We start from the raw sequence: 13640 nt of genomic DNA on the forward strand, positions 1-13640 counted from the left end.
AAGGATTTCTTCCAGGAGATGGATTAGCAAGAACAAGAAGGCATAGGAGTCCTTACTTTTCCCTTATTTACCAAGACAAAGAAACAATTCTTTTTGTTTAGTTTGCTTTGAATACTCTCTTTTGGTTATTACAGAGAGACAAATGGGCTCCTTGAGAGAGTTTTACAGAGAGAGGAAAACAGTAGGTACCTAGAGTTGAAAAGGGTCTTAGATACCGTTAAGTCAACTGTCCTCTGAACTGAGATGTTGTGCTGGAATTCTTGAACATTTACTGAGGGTCTTTGCCTGTTTGTTTTCGTTTTTTGCTATAGGAGGAGTTATCTCACCAGTTACCAGCTCTGTCTCCCATCATACTCAACAGGAAATGTAAGGCTCACCTTATAGCATGCAAAGTCCTGCATGGACCAGTGCCCATTGCGACACCAGCTCTTACTGTTTCTCCATTGTACTCTGTCTAGCCACACTGCCCTCCCTGAACATACCAGGCTGCTCCTGCAATAAGGCCTTTGTACTCCATCTCTTTGAAGAAATACCTGGAGCATCCTTCACATCCAGAGGCTGTGTCCCCAGTGCACTACATATATTAGGCACTCAGTGAATGAACACAGGAACGGGTGACTTAATCTGTAGAGAATGTAATAGAAACACCTTTAATTCCACCCTATCATGCTTTTCTTAGCGTTTCTAGTTTTGTAGAGGTCTCTTAACATAACATTCCCAGAAATGTCTGGGCAGCACCATGCTCAGCAGAAATAAATGCTACTAGCACAGCTGGGCACTAAGCACCTGTTAAAGGAGCCAAAGATCAGTCAGGGTCGCTTAGAACTCTAGTCAAGCATGGGCACCCATGGAGCTTGCCTTTCCCAGAACTCCCAGGTGGTTTTGCAAGTCATTGTTGATGTTGGCCTCTCCTTACATGGATGCATAAGTACGAACGTGCATTTTTCTGTCTTATTCTGGCTCATTTTTAACTTTTTAATTTCACTCTGTCAAGAAACATTTACATTTATTATTGTTGTTCTATGAATCAGGGCCGAATTATGTAGCCCTCGCTGGCTTGGAACCCTCTCTGTAGATCAGGCTAGCTTCAAAATCAGAAAGATTTGACTGCCTCTGCCTTCCGAGTGCTAGTATTAAAGACAGACACCACCACACCTGGCCAAGATGTGTTTAAATTTAGTCAGTCCACGGCAACTAGCCACTTACCTGAATGTTGATTTCAATGATGTATTTTAAACTTGCGGTCCAGGAGCAAGAAAGCTACCACCTCTCCTCTATAGAAGTTCACAGGTGAACTTGACCTTCCTTTCATGTAAGGCCACTGGAAGAAGATACTTTTTAATGAGGACCTTGGATTCTAATGAGGACCAGAAGCTGCCTACGAAGGCATTGATTGTGGACCCCAGCTTCTCCTTGTATGCACAAACCAACCACTTATTGGAATTTTGTTGCATTGCCCCAAAGGGACTAGTACATTTCCTCTCCCAATCAAAACATCTATCTATCTATCTATCTATCTATCTATCTATCTATCTATCTATCTATCTATCTATCTATCTATCTATCTGACCTTGCTATTCCTGATACCATGGAATCCTGGTGCCGAGCAAGCTTTCATAAGCTTTAGCTGACCTTGTAAAGGGTGCTTACTAGGCCTGTGGTGAATCAGCATAATATGTGTGTATAACACTTTGGTTCTTCCAAACTTTGGTTTTCTCCAAAACTTTGGTTCAGAGAAATTGTCTAACAGTGACCAGAATTATTTTATGATGGCATAGATATTTTGAAATGACATGCCAAAGTCCTTGTCACTTGTTCACAGCTAGTTCTGCTTTGGGGTCACAACAAGGCTAGCCTAGATCAGAGGTTTCTCTGTGGTTTCTGTTATGCTCATCACACACTTATCAGTTCCTCTGCTTTGCAGAGACTCAGATCCTTCTCCATGTAGTTGAAAGCCCCATTTTGTGAGAAGTTGTTAATCTTTCTAATCCTCACTGTGAATCTGAGAGAAAGCATGGCTTTTCCACTAAAGATGGACTGGACCTCAGGAGTTGCCTGATTTATTTGATGTTTTCACACTTGCTGACAGTGATACTACCAAAAATATTCATGAACACAAAGCGAGATGATCTGTGTGAATTGTCTGGGAAAGTGTAAGCCCCTTCTGAAGATCAGCTGCCACATATGAGGTTTGCTGCATGTCTGTGAGGGGACCGTGTCTGCTCTTGTCTGTTATTTCCCACTCTTTGCTTCTGGTTTGTATATTTGTCCACTTTGAAAATTCTACCTTTAACACAGTGTATGAAGTCTCTTTCTGCTGCATGAGCCACCTACATCTTCTAGTCACAGGAGCTTTAGAACTGACAGCTGTATGAAGCCCTCTGCTTTATGTCGCAGAATGGAGGAAAGTGAGCAGTCTTCACTTTCTCCTAGGGATTTTATTTTTTGCTGTTTGTTCTCAAAACGCAAAGTATTAGTGCTCTTGAATCTCCACAGCTGCCCTTCATGTTATTTGCATTTCATTGCCATTAAGGTTTGAGTTTTATAGGCAAGAACTGGATCCTCTTCTAGGCTGTTATCCTTGACAGTAACATGAAACATGAAGCCTGATGAAAGAGTTGAAAGGGCTCAGAGAGTCTCAAGAAATTCACCCACAGAGAGGACCTAAGTGTAGAGGTGCACAGCACAGCTGAGATACTGTGCTCCTCCTGTGTGCTGTTCCGTATGCATAGTATTGGGATGACTCTGGAGATGGCTTTGAACATGCAGGCTTCAAAGCAAGGATCAAAGTGAACCCTGTTTCTCTATGGATCGAATGCTTAGAACTTTTCTTTCTATATATACAATCTCAGTGGCTTATATGTGTGTTTGTACGTGCGTGTGTGTGGTGTGTGTATTTGTCTCTGTAACCTTTGCTGACTTGATATTTGTGATTCTCTGACCTCAGCCTCCCAAATGCTGGGATCATAGATGTTCACTACTAAACTGGGCTGCTAGTAGATGTGTGTGTGTGTGTGTGTGTGTGTGTGTGTTTTAAAGATACCATCAGCGAAACATACAGATGAAAATATCCTTTCTAATGCGAAATGTTTAAATATCACCATTACCTGACTGTAGAGCATTCATTATATGTGTCCTCATGCTCCTGTCTGACAGCCATTTCTCCTACACTGTCCCACAGCCCTGAGCCCCCATACTCTGGATTGTTTCCTACTGGGGCTGTTTCTTTTCAATGAGTTAATGTAGCAGGTGGCTTTGTAAAAAGCTTCTTTCACGTGGTGTGATATTTTCCCGTAGAATGCACAGTGGTATGTGCTCGCTTATTTGTTCTGGCAGCAAAATGACAATAGCATAGAGATGGCAAGAGAGCATATATTTTCTTTACTCCTAGTCTCAGGGGAAAGCACTCATCCAGTCTCTAAGCAGTTACTGTGATGTTAGCTGTGTGGCTTTCCCTCTTTTCTAGGAAAGGGAAGTTCCTCTCTGCTTTGACTTTGCTGAATCTCACAAGCTCTTATTTTGCTTAAAGGAGAAGCACGAGAGTGGTAGCTGTACTTCCTCCCCAGAGAGGCCATTGTGCTGGGAACTCTAGCCTTGCCATTCCAGGAACAAGTATAAACTTCCTTCTAGATTTAAGCTCAAAAAGTTGCTAAGCAGAAACTCAACTCAATATTTTCCATTAGTGCTAAATAGTGAGGTTAGTATCATGTCTTCAAAGCTGTGTCTAGAAACAACCCAGCTTTGCCAAACAGGGACTGCACAATACCTATTGAGGACTGAGAGAAAGTTGAAGGGGAGGTTTGCAACATTATAATTTGACTTAATGTCTCCATGAGTAAAAATGTTTCCTAGAACTTATACTACTTCGAAGCACCTATCTTATGGCCAACACTTGGTAAGACATTAGGAATATCAGGGAAGGTGATGGAGACCTTATTCTCGTGTGTGTGTGTGTGTGTGTGTGTGTGTGTGTGTGCATGTCTTATGTTTTAAGCGTTTGGCTACTTGCTTAATCTATAATATAATTTGGTCTTCACATTTAGAAATGAGTCATTTAGAGAAGCTGAGCCTCATCTTAAAATTTTGGGTTCTGTTTGAGTCTAGAATCCAGACTCTTAGCCTGTTTATCATGCTGTTTGTTTATCTTGTTCTCTGAGAAGTTACACTTTTACTGGAGAGGGAAGAAATACTAAAACAAGCAAACAGACAGAAAACACTAACCATCATGGAACTTTATAGAGAAGATATCTATCCTGGGTAGGTTCTCTTTGTTCTTGAAGGTGGTACAATGGGTGCTTCAGCTGTGAGGTGTGTTTTCCTGTAGTTGTGGAGGCTTGGAGAAAGTTGTGGGTTAGGGTTAGGGTGAGCATCCTGAGAAGAAGACTTTGGGGCTAACAGAACCATATAAGTAGGCGCGAACTTGGACTCCTAGAAGCTGTTGTCTGGGGTGTTTCTGACACTCATCAACAAAAGGTCTGCCATGCTGGGTGAGACTGGGCTACGGTTTGGGAATCAGAATACCTCAAATAAGAGACTGGCTTACACCAGAATTTGAATACTGGAGATAATGTATTGATTTTGTTTGCTTTTGGAACCCACACTCTTTGCTTGTTCAAAAATCTGAGGAGGTGTCACAGGGTGAAGGAGTTGGCTAGGGTGAGGTGAGATCCTGACTCCCCACCCCTACCTCAAGTCAGGCAGTTCCAAATTTTGTCCTCACTATTTGTTTTAAGACTTTATCTGGAAAAAAGGATCTAATCATTTTTTAAAAGGTGAAATATACGATGATAGCCCAACAACCCTGTTTGACAGATGAATAAACGGAGCAGAACAAGAACTGCAGTTCTAGGTTCTTGGTGCCCAGTGGTTCATTCAGCCTTGCTTTGTTATTTGCCTATTACATCCCAGGCAGAGTGTGGAGCTCTGGGTACCTGATGTGGGAGTATGTGGGTACCTGATCTCTGTGTGAGAAGTTTCAAAAATCTGAGAACAGAGTAAAGGGAGCCCATTGCTCTCCACTGGATGAGAAGGTCAGGGGAGGTCATACTGGATAATGTCACATGACTCAATTTTCATAAACATATTGGGATTTGCCGGGGAGATTAAGTGAAGAGGCCATTCTAGGCCAAAGTAGCAACCTGTATTAAGAAATGGAGGTGTGCAAAAACACAACTTAATCAAGAAATAGCACACATTTTTTCTTATTAAAACTACCATTTATTAAGCATTATTCTGTGACAGGCTTTGTGTTTGGTGATTTGCATGGATTACTTCCTATAATACTCTGAAGAATCCCGAGGTGGATACACATGGGAAAACTGAGTCTATGGCTAGAGAAGTAAGGAGGTCACATAAGGCCTCACAGTTAAACAGGGATAAAGCTTCTAACTGAATCCAGAGCCCGTAGTCTTAACAGGTGTCAGGGTGCTGTGAGCCTTGTGAGCTGTTGGGTTTCAGCCCTTAAGTCAGTGGTTCTCAAACTTCCACCAGGGTATCCAGATGCACTCTCTGCCCTGGATTTCCTGGTTCCGTTGGTCGATGTAGGCTCCAAGGTCATGTATTGCTCATAAGCTTCTAGGCCATTCGGATTCAGCTGGTTCAGGCTTAAAGACCTGCTATGAAGAGAAACAGTGCAAAGGCTTATGTTTTAAAGAAATGTCATCAGATTTATATCATGTCTAGGGCTTTTTTGGGTAATCTATAGCGACAAGTTACACATTGGATCCATGAGGGTTCAATGAAATGGTGTGTGGAGGAGGAAGAAAGCAAAAAATAAGTTATAAGAGGAACTCCTCAGGTATGTCTCAAAGAGAATGAGGGATGCTAAGCAATGCCTCCTTGTCAGAAGAGAACTCAATTGCTGATAGCACTCAGCAAGCTCTGAGAAACAATGGAAATGAGAGTATTTCATAATTTGAATTTCTAAGCATAATATGTGATCAGGAACAAGAGAAGAAATCATTGCAATAGAACAAGTGGTCACAGTTTCCATGAAAGAAAAGGAAGTTGGCAGGGGAAACCGGTTCTTTAGGTGGCTGTATTTTGGATGTGTTGAGTTGAGGCCCTCGTGTGGTGTAACAGGAGGTTGTCAGGTTCTAGGGGAGGGAAGCTGAGGCTGGTTTAGAAGACCTGGTGCTTAGCCCTGGCTTACTCATTTACTCTGCCATTTCAGAGATGTCACATACTCTTTGCACCTGTTTTTTTTTTTTTTTTTCATCTTCAGGAAGAGAAGATAATAGTACCTCTTCCTACTTAAAGATACTAGAAGGAAATTATCAATCTTATGTTGAAGCTGTTGAAAAAAAAAACAATTATCTTGAGCTAAAAGATGACCTATTGCGTAAAGGAGCTTGTTGCTATGCCCAATAACCTGAATCCAATAACTGGGACCCACACGTTAAAAGACAAGAACTGATTTATTCAAGCTGTCCTGTAACCTTCACACACATACACACACACACACACACACACACACACACACACACACACACACACTCTACAGCTGGGCATGCTGGTGAACACCTTTAATCCAAGTATTCAGTAGGCAGAAGCAGGCAGATCTCTGTGAGACCAGCCTGATCCACATAGTGAGTTCTAGGACAGCCAGAGCTACATAGTGAGATCTGTCTCAACAAAAGTGATAACATTAAAATACATATAATTAAAAAGAGAGAAAAAGGAAGAATTTAGTGAAACAAAAACAACCTGTAATCATCTTCCCACTTGTTCAATTCGTAAGTGGTGCACAATGCATTACAAAGTCAGTTCCAAGATACAAGCTTTTCCAAGGGTTTCTGAATAGGAGCCGTCTCTGAATAGGAGCGTTCTTTTTGTTTGCTGGATTCTTGGACATACAGTTGAAACTAAATAGTTAAATAGCCTTTTTTACTTTGAAAGTGTTTTATTATCAACCAGAGTTAGGAACAAAGCTGACTTATTTCCTGGGGCTAATTCTTTCAAAACATCTTTTGTTATGAATTTATTATGTTCAAGGTCTCAGGTCACTACATCTACTGCCTTAGATGGTTTCGAAAATCCTTGATGAATGTTTTGAAAATACCAGTTGTGTGCTTTTTATTTTAAGCAATCCTAAAGGGTTAACAAATAGAAACATGTATCATTCTCTCCCCCCTCTCCTGTCTCTGTCTCCTGTGTGTGTGTGTATGTGTGTGTGTGTGTGTGTGTGTGTTCATGGGTCTGACTATGGGTACACATTTGTCAAGCTGCATGTGTGGAGGTTGGAGGGCAACTTCAGGTGTTGAGGCAGGGTCTCTTCTTTGTTCCCTGCTTTGTACACAAGGTCAGCCCATGACCTTCTGGGAATTCTCCTTTCTCTACTCCTATGACAGGAATTACAGACACACCACTAAGTTCAGCTCTTTATGTGGGTCCTGGGTCGCCAAACTTGGTTCCTCACACCTGTGCGGCACATGATTTTCCACTGAGTCATCTCTCCAGCCGTATGTATGTATAAACGTATTTATTCCATTTAGATATGTTTATATATTCCAATTAACATACAAGAAGAGGCTTTTCTGAGATTGTGTGTGGTCATGGTAACTGATAAGTATTCATTAGCTCTAAAGCCATGCTTACCACACACCAGCCCTTCAGCTCTTGTATCTGGCTTATTTACAGATCTTTCCCCTCACTCTTAGCCTTTTCTTCCTGCCCATGACAACCAGGACCTCCCTGGTGCAAGCTGAATGCCATCCTTTTAAGCCCAACAACTGTATCCATTATTGATTCCTTGCAAATTGTATCCACACTAGAAAGAGATTAGCTTTAAAATCTGATTAAACCTCTGCTTTCTTAAGCCTTCTAAGGGCTCTCCATTGTGTTATGGATAAAGATAATGCAATTAAGGTTACCTTTGAAAGACCACATGACTGGCCTCCCTTAACCTGTACACTCTTTCTTTACTCTCTGCCTATTCTGGTTCTCCCAACTTTATTGAAGCTGGCTGATTTTTCGTCTACATGAATTTTACCTTCACCCTACACAAAAATTTTGCACATTGTGTTCTCTTTGTCTAGAATTCTTTCTCCCTTGAGAATCCTCTACCTTTCAAATCACAGCTCAACTGACACTACAAATTCTTCCGAAAACCCTCCCAATTAGGTCAGAGCCGAATTCTGTGTTGTCAAAACACACTGACCGCTACATGTGTTCATTCACCCCAGCTTTAATTTCACACGCACCTTTGCATCTAGTTGAATGTGGAAGGCATGGATGTTGTCCAGTTCAGCTTTTTGTGTACCCAGAACAATGCTTAGCACATACAGTAGCTAGCTAGTATCTGAACAATGACTAGTTAGTCACAGATTATTTCGGTGTGGAATCCCTGTTAGATTGTATGTGTAGTACATGTAACACATTGACAGTTACAATATAAATTAGATCCACTGAAAAACATTGATTTAAGCTTTCAGTTGTGTGATAATTAAGAGAACTAGCCCTCTTGGCATTAGAGCTGAAACTTGCTATTTCTCTTCTGGCTAACTCCTGGGAACATACATTACCCACAAAAACCTTGCTTTTATGCTTTAGCATCTTAAGTCTCATCTGCAGTCCAGAGTTGTGGAAGCGATGAGCCAGCTTGTTATGCTTTTAGCTGTCAAAACATTCTGCCCATTGGGTTAGGAAACAAAGGCTGTTGTTCATTTTGGAAATTCTGAATTTTCTAGTAGTCCTCAGCCAAAACAAAATTTAAAGACAAGACATAATGACTTTTCAACTAGATTTAAGGGAATACACACGAGTGCCATTTTCTAATGTTCATGGTGTTTTGTTGTAGTTACAGTTGGGGTAATACTAAACCAACTCAAGTCAATTCAGTTCAGCATAATGAGAAACAGGACTTAGACAAAGTTTTAGTGTGTTCCTGACAGTTTCAAAATTGGGAGTGAGAATGACAAGTGTTGATCATATAGCATTTAAAACTCACAGTCAACTCACACCTTCTTATCTTGGTCAGGACTTGAAAACAGTAGTTCATAGACTCCTGTCAATGAAAAGATAGACTGCACATTTACATAAATGCAACTGCTTTATTGCAATCAAGGAAAACACTGCTGCTCTGTATAAACAGCAAAGTAAATAAATCACAGCTCTGAAGTTTCCAGCATCAAAATGATCGCTCTGCTGGAGCACCCCAGCTTGCCATCATGAGACTGAAACTTAAAATCTAATGAACAGTGAACTCTATTACTAATAGATTAGCATTACATTATGAATTAGGTCAAACCGTTTAACGTGTGGGTCATTGGTGAATTAAGTTAGTCATTTATTCTATAATGTTTTTGTAAATGTGGTCTTTGTATGACTTGCACGAGAATGACCAATTGTGCCGTTCTAGTCTGTCCTCTAAATGCTCCTTTTTTTTTTTTTTTCCTCTACCCCTTAGATTTCGTGAAGCAGAACCTCTGGGAATAAGGCATAAATATCACACTTTAATACCTGCCCCTCAGGGGAGCCTTCTGGGCCATAAAGTTGGAGAACCAGAGAGATTTTTGAGGCTGAGATGGTTAAAAGATGTTTATAGTGTTAGGTTTTTCTCTGCCAGAAGGCAGTGTTCTCTGAAATACGGCTGGCTTAATAAGCTCCACTGGAAGTTAAGTTTACAGGCCCCTCCATCCCCCGCCTATACTCTTTCAGCCACACTAAGCCAGTTAGCCCTGTATGTCTTTCTACCAAAATCTTAAACCATAGCAGGTGAACTTTATTTCTTATAAAAGATTTTGCACTGTAGTCCAGACATTTTAGACATTTTTGACCTATTGTATATGCTACCGGGTTTTGGAGTTTTCTCTGTTTGAGGTGATGTAAATTGTAATTTACAGTTGATTTGATGCCAAGGTAGGGCTATCCCCTTGACGCATACTCTCTAAGGATTACCGTGTAGTAGAAATCTGCTTGCTTTGTGTCTTGCCCTGCAAGCCCTGTTGGGGGTAGAGACATGAGGATTGCTGGAGATTTTTGGCTGACAGCCTGGATCTGGCTTCATGGAGACACACTATCTCAAGGGCATAAAAGGGACAGAGTAATAGAGCAGGACACTCACAGCCCTCCTCCGGCCTCCACACAAGTACACACGGAGAGTACAAGTACCTTATGGACATATGCACACACAAAACACTGCAGTTTTCTTTAAGTATAGCTATATGGTGTGTACATTTGTGTGTGTATGTGTTTATACATGTGTGTCTGTTCTTTTATGTGTATGTATGTGTGCACATATATATGTACATTGCGTTTGTGCATATATGTGTGTGTTTGTGTGTGTATTGTGTGCACCTGTGTATTTGTGTATATGCATGTATATGTAGCTATGCATATGTATGTATTAACAAGTTCCTGACACACATTGAGCTGATGAAGATACAGTTCTTTGGCAGAATAGTTAACAGGAATAGTGGCTGGGCATGATCTTTTTGGATAAATGGGTAATCCAATTCTGTACATAATCATGCATGTACATGTATTAACATGCTATCACATGCTGTGACCCCTTCCTCTTGTACAGTAGCTAACATGCCATAAAACAAAACAATAAAGTACAAAATGATCTTTGATTTCTGAGCTATATCCCTCCCCCCCCTCCAAAGAGAGCCTATGTTTTCCTAGAGATGGGTTTCCATGTCAGAGAAAGCCTCAAGTTGCTGGGACCAGTAGGCCTGGGGAGGCTAGAGAGAAAAGAAGGCTGTTTGTTTATAGATCCTTTGTAGCATGCAGCATACAATGAAGAAATAACAGTGTGGAACCGATAATTTCCTCTTGGTTTACAGATTTCCCTGAAAACAGCAGGTTTGCATCTAGCGATTGAATGTACATAGTAGAATAATCTTACATGGGGTTAACATCTCTTAGAAACCTAGCTAAATAATCAACTCCAGATCAGTTTAGCTTGGCATAGAGACTAAAGCAAGAGGCTTGTAGATAAATTCATAGCCTGCCCCCTCTGTGAGAGTGCAAAGCTAAGAGGATCCTTGAAGAGCAACTGAATGTCTGGCAGTGCCTCTTCTTCTTTTCAATGAGCTGTTTACTAAATCCTAGCGTTTATAATGAAAGCCAGGCTTACTCTGCGACCCACGCAAACAGGCGCTTGGCTTTTGTGCTATCAGGTTTTATGCGAGCAGAGCCATGGGGCTCCTTCAGCAGTTGCTGCATGGAAGGTTTCTGTTTGTTTACGTATGCACATATGTGCTCTGCAAGAATGATAGTCAAGGGGCCTGGCAGGGAAAAGCCAAAAACAAGCTTTCCCTCATTTGAATCCTAAAGGCATATAATATGTAAACGACTTTCCGATTTAGAGACTTCTAAATTTGGTGTGGTTGCGAAGTTGCTAAATTGCTTGGGATAGAAGCTTCAACACACACCAGCCTCACACCACCCAGCCTCTTCAAATGAGATGAGCATTTGAGGGAATTCTTGCAGCCATTGCCATTCTGAGCTAAATTCAAGGCTAATCAAGCTCCCCCCTACTGTCCCTTAGGCCTCTTCCTACCCCCGCCCCCACCCCACAAACAAGCTGACTTTTGTCAGGAATGGGTAGAGACTTGAATGATGCTGTCTTTCCTCATACTCAGAAGCACTTTATGCAGCTTAGCTGGCAGTCCCAGTATTTTGATAAAAGTTACTAGTGTAAAATATAACAACATGGAGGGAAATAATGCTATCTCTTGTGTGAGTTGCAATTTTGGAAGATTCCATTGTGAGAGACTCCTGAGGAATCAGAAGTAGCTGAGAATGTAGTTATACAGAGACATGGTTCTTCGAATTGCCAGAAAAATAAACAAATGGTAAAGACAGAGAGATTTATTTGGTTTATAAATTGTAAAACTTTTTTTTTTCTTGTTAAAGAAAAAAATCCCTGAAGTTGTGAGATTGAGGACATCAAATAACTACATAGCAAAAGCTTCCAGCTCATGGGAAGTTCTGGGCAGTTCTGTTTCATTTTTATCGGATAAAATACATTTGGTTTCTCTTTTGACAAACCATGTATTTGTGAAGGAAGAAAAATGAACATGCACTGTTATTGGCCACAGCTACATAAGAAGTCCTCCGGTTGCCAAAGGATACCACATGAAAGTGTGTGTGTGAGGGGAGGGGCCGCCGGGGGTGGGGTGGGGCCAAGAAGGATGTTGCCTTAAGCCTCTTAGGCTCAGAGTTGCGATTTGTGAACCAACTGTGATGGAATCGAGCTCTGCACGAATCAGATGAGCCTGTCAACTGCCCAGGTGGGATCGCTTGGAGTTAATAGACTGAACTCAGAGCCCCGAAAGCAGTGCATTCAGGCAAGCAGAGAACACCCTGCAGAGACTTTCCAAGAATCCCTCGGCATGGCAAGACAAGGCTGTTTCGGGTCACACCAGGTAGGAGGAGGATGCGGTGACTAGCGAGGTCCTGAATCTCCAGGATTACTTCCATTTGAATTATATATATACATATACATTATATATATATATATATGTATTTTTTTTTTCTCCCTTGTTCAAATTCAGACGTATGTGAAGATGCCTTTCGGAGTTGGCAGGACTGGGGTAGCTGGAGTCATCTGAACTGCTTTCATGCACTTGAGGCCGTCTAATACAGCTGTGTCTGACAACCTGGTCTCTTTATTCCCCTAGGTACTATCCTTGTTCACTTTTGCCGTCGGTGTCAATATCTGCTTAGGATTCACAGCAAGTCGAATTAAGAGGGCAGAATGGGATGAAGGACCTCCCACAGGTAAGAGTAGCAGTTATCAGCATTTTTGATTCTTTAACAGTGTTGTGCACATAGGCAATCCTCGTTAACAACTTCAGACATTCATCTTCCTGACGACCTTGCAGGGTGATTAATTTAGCTCAAGGTTTCTCTGTCACAAAACTAATTATGTCTCTGATTTAGGTGTAAAGAATGTTGTTTTAATCAAAGACCTTTATTGTTGCTTCTTAACAACTGGCTGTTTACATTTTTGTACACTGAAGTTTGTAAATGTTGAAATAAAATGAGAACCTTTGTTCATAAACAAAGCCAGACTGAGAGCAGTGAGAACAGATCTTGGTTTACTGTTGGAGAGGGATGATACTGACAGGTACCATGAGGAGCAGATGGTCAGACTGGTGTCCTGCCGTGTGGTATAAAGTACGTTATTTGCAACCAGAAAGTATCTCAGAAGTGAGAAAAAAGGAAGTTTAAAAAAAGGCAATAAACTTTTTTTTTTTTTTTTTTTACGAAACTAGACAGGTAGAAGTTTGGAACTAAGATTTACTGAGAATAGGGGGACCCTCAAGGTGATCTCTTTGCAGAGCCTCAAGAGTAGCTCTGCGCTCTTCTGTGTTCCCTTCTGGAAAAGGCAAGGTGAGTTTTGGGAACTTTCCTGACTTAGCCCAGCTGGCGTGAATGGGGCTCCTTTGCACTGAGCTGCCCCGAGCAGAGTGGGGCTTCATAAAGGAACGCTTGTGCAGGCTGAGGGGGCCTAGCTGACCTGGTCGCAAGCAATGGCTTGGTTAATTTCCTGGAAATTGGAGCTGCTGATGGTTTCAGAATTAAAAATTGCATTTGGAATGACAGGTACTCTAGGGGGCAATATTTTCCTCCCTCTCTCTGACATCACAGTATGTTTTCTGCCTTTCTGGGAATTCTGTGTTCCTCTG

General features: G+C 41.4%; 1 protein-coding gene across 6 annotated transcripts in view; it reads left to right on the forward strand.

Annotated features, from left to right (window-relative positions):
* The window catches only part of Enpp2 (ectonucleotide pyrophosphatase/phosphodiesterase 2), a 126866-nt gene that overhangs the window by 18028 nt on the left and 95198 nt on the right, over positions 1-13640 (forward strand). For 5 of the 6 annotated variants that reach the window (XM_055626397.1, XM_055626392.1, XM_055626394.1 and 2 more), the window contains exons 1-2: positions 12185-12374; positions 12630-12729. In XM_055626397.1, the coding sequence (XP_055482372.1) occupies positions 12219-12374; positions 12630-12729 (256 nt within the window). In that variant the 5' untranslated portion in view covers positions 12185-12218. Of the gene's footprint in view, positions 1-12184; positions 12375-12629; positions 12730-13640 lie in introns of those variants that run through there. The other variant, XM_055626396.1, reaches the window with a different exon arrangement.

Source organism: Psammomys obesus, unplaced genomic scaffold (assembly GCF_907164565.1).
Source record: "Psammomys obesus unplaced genomic scaffold, mPsaObe1.curated_primary_1811, whole genome shotgun sequence".
Lineage (NCBI taxonomy): Eukaryota > Metazoa > Chordata > Mammalia > Rodentia > Muridae > Psammomys > Psammomys obesus.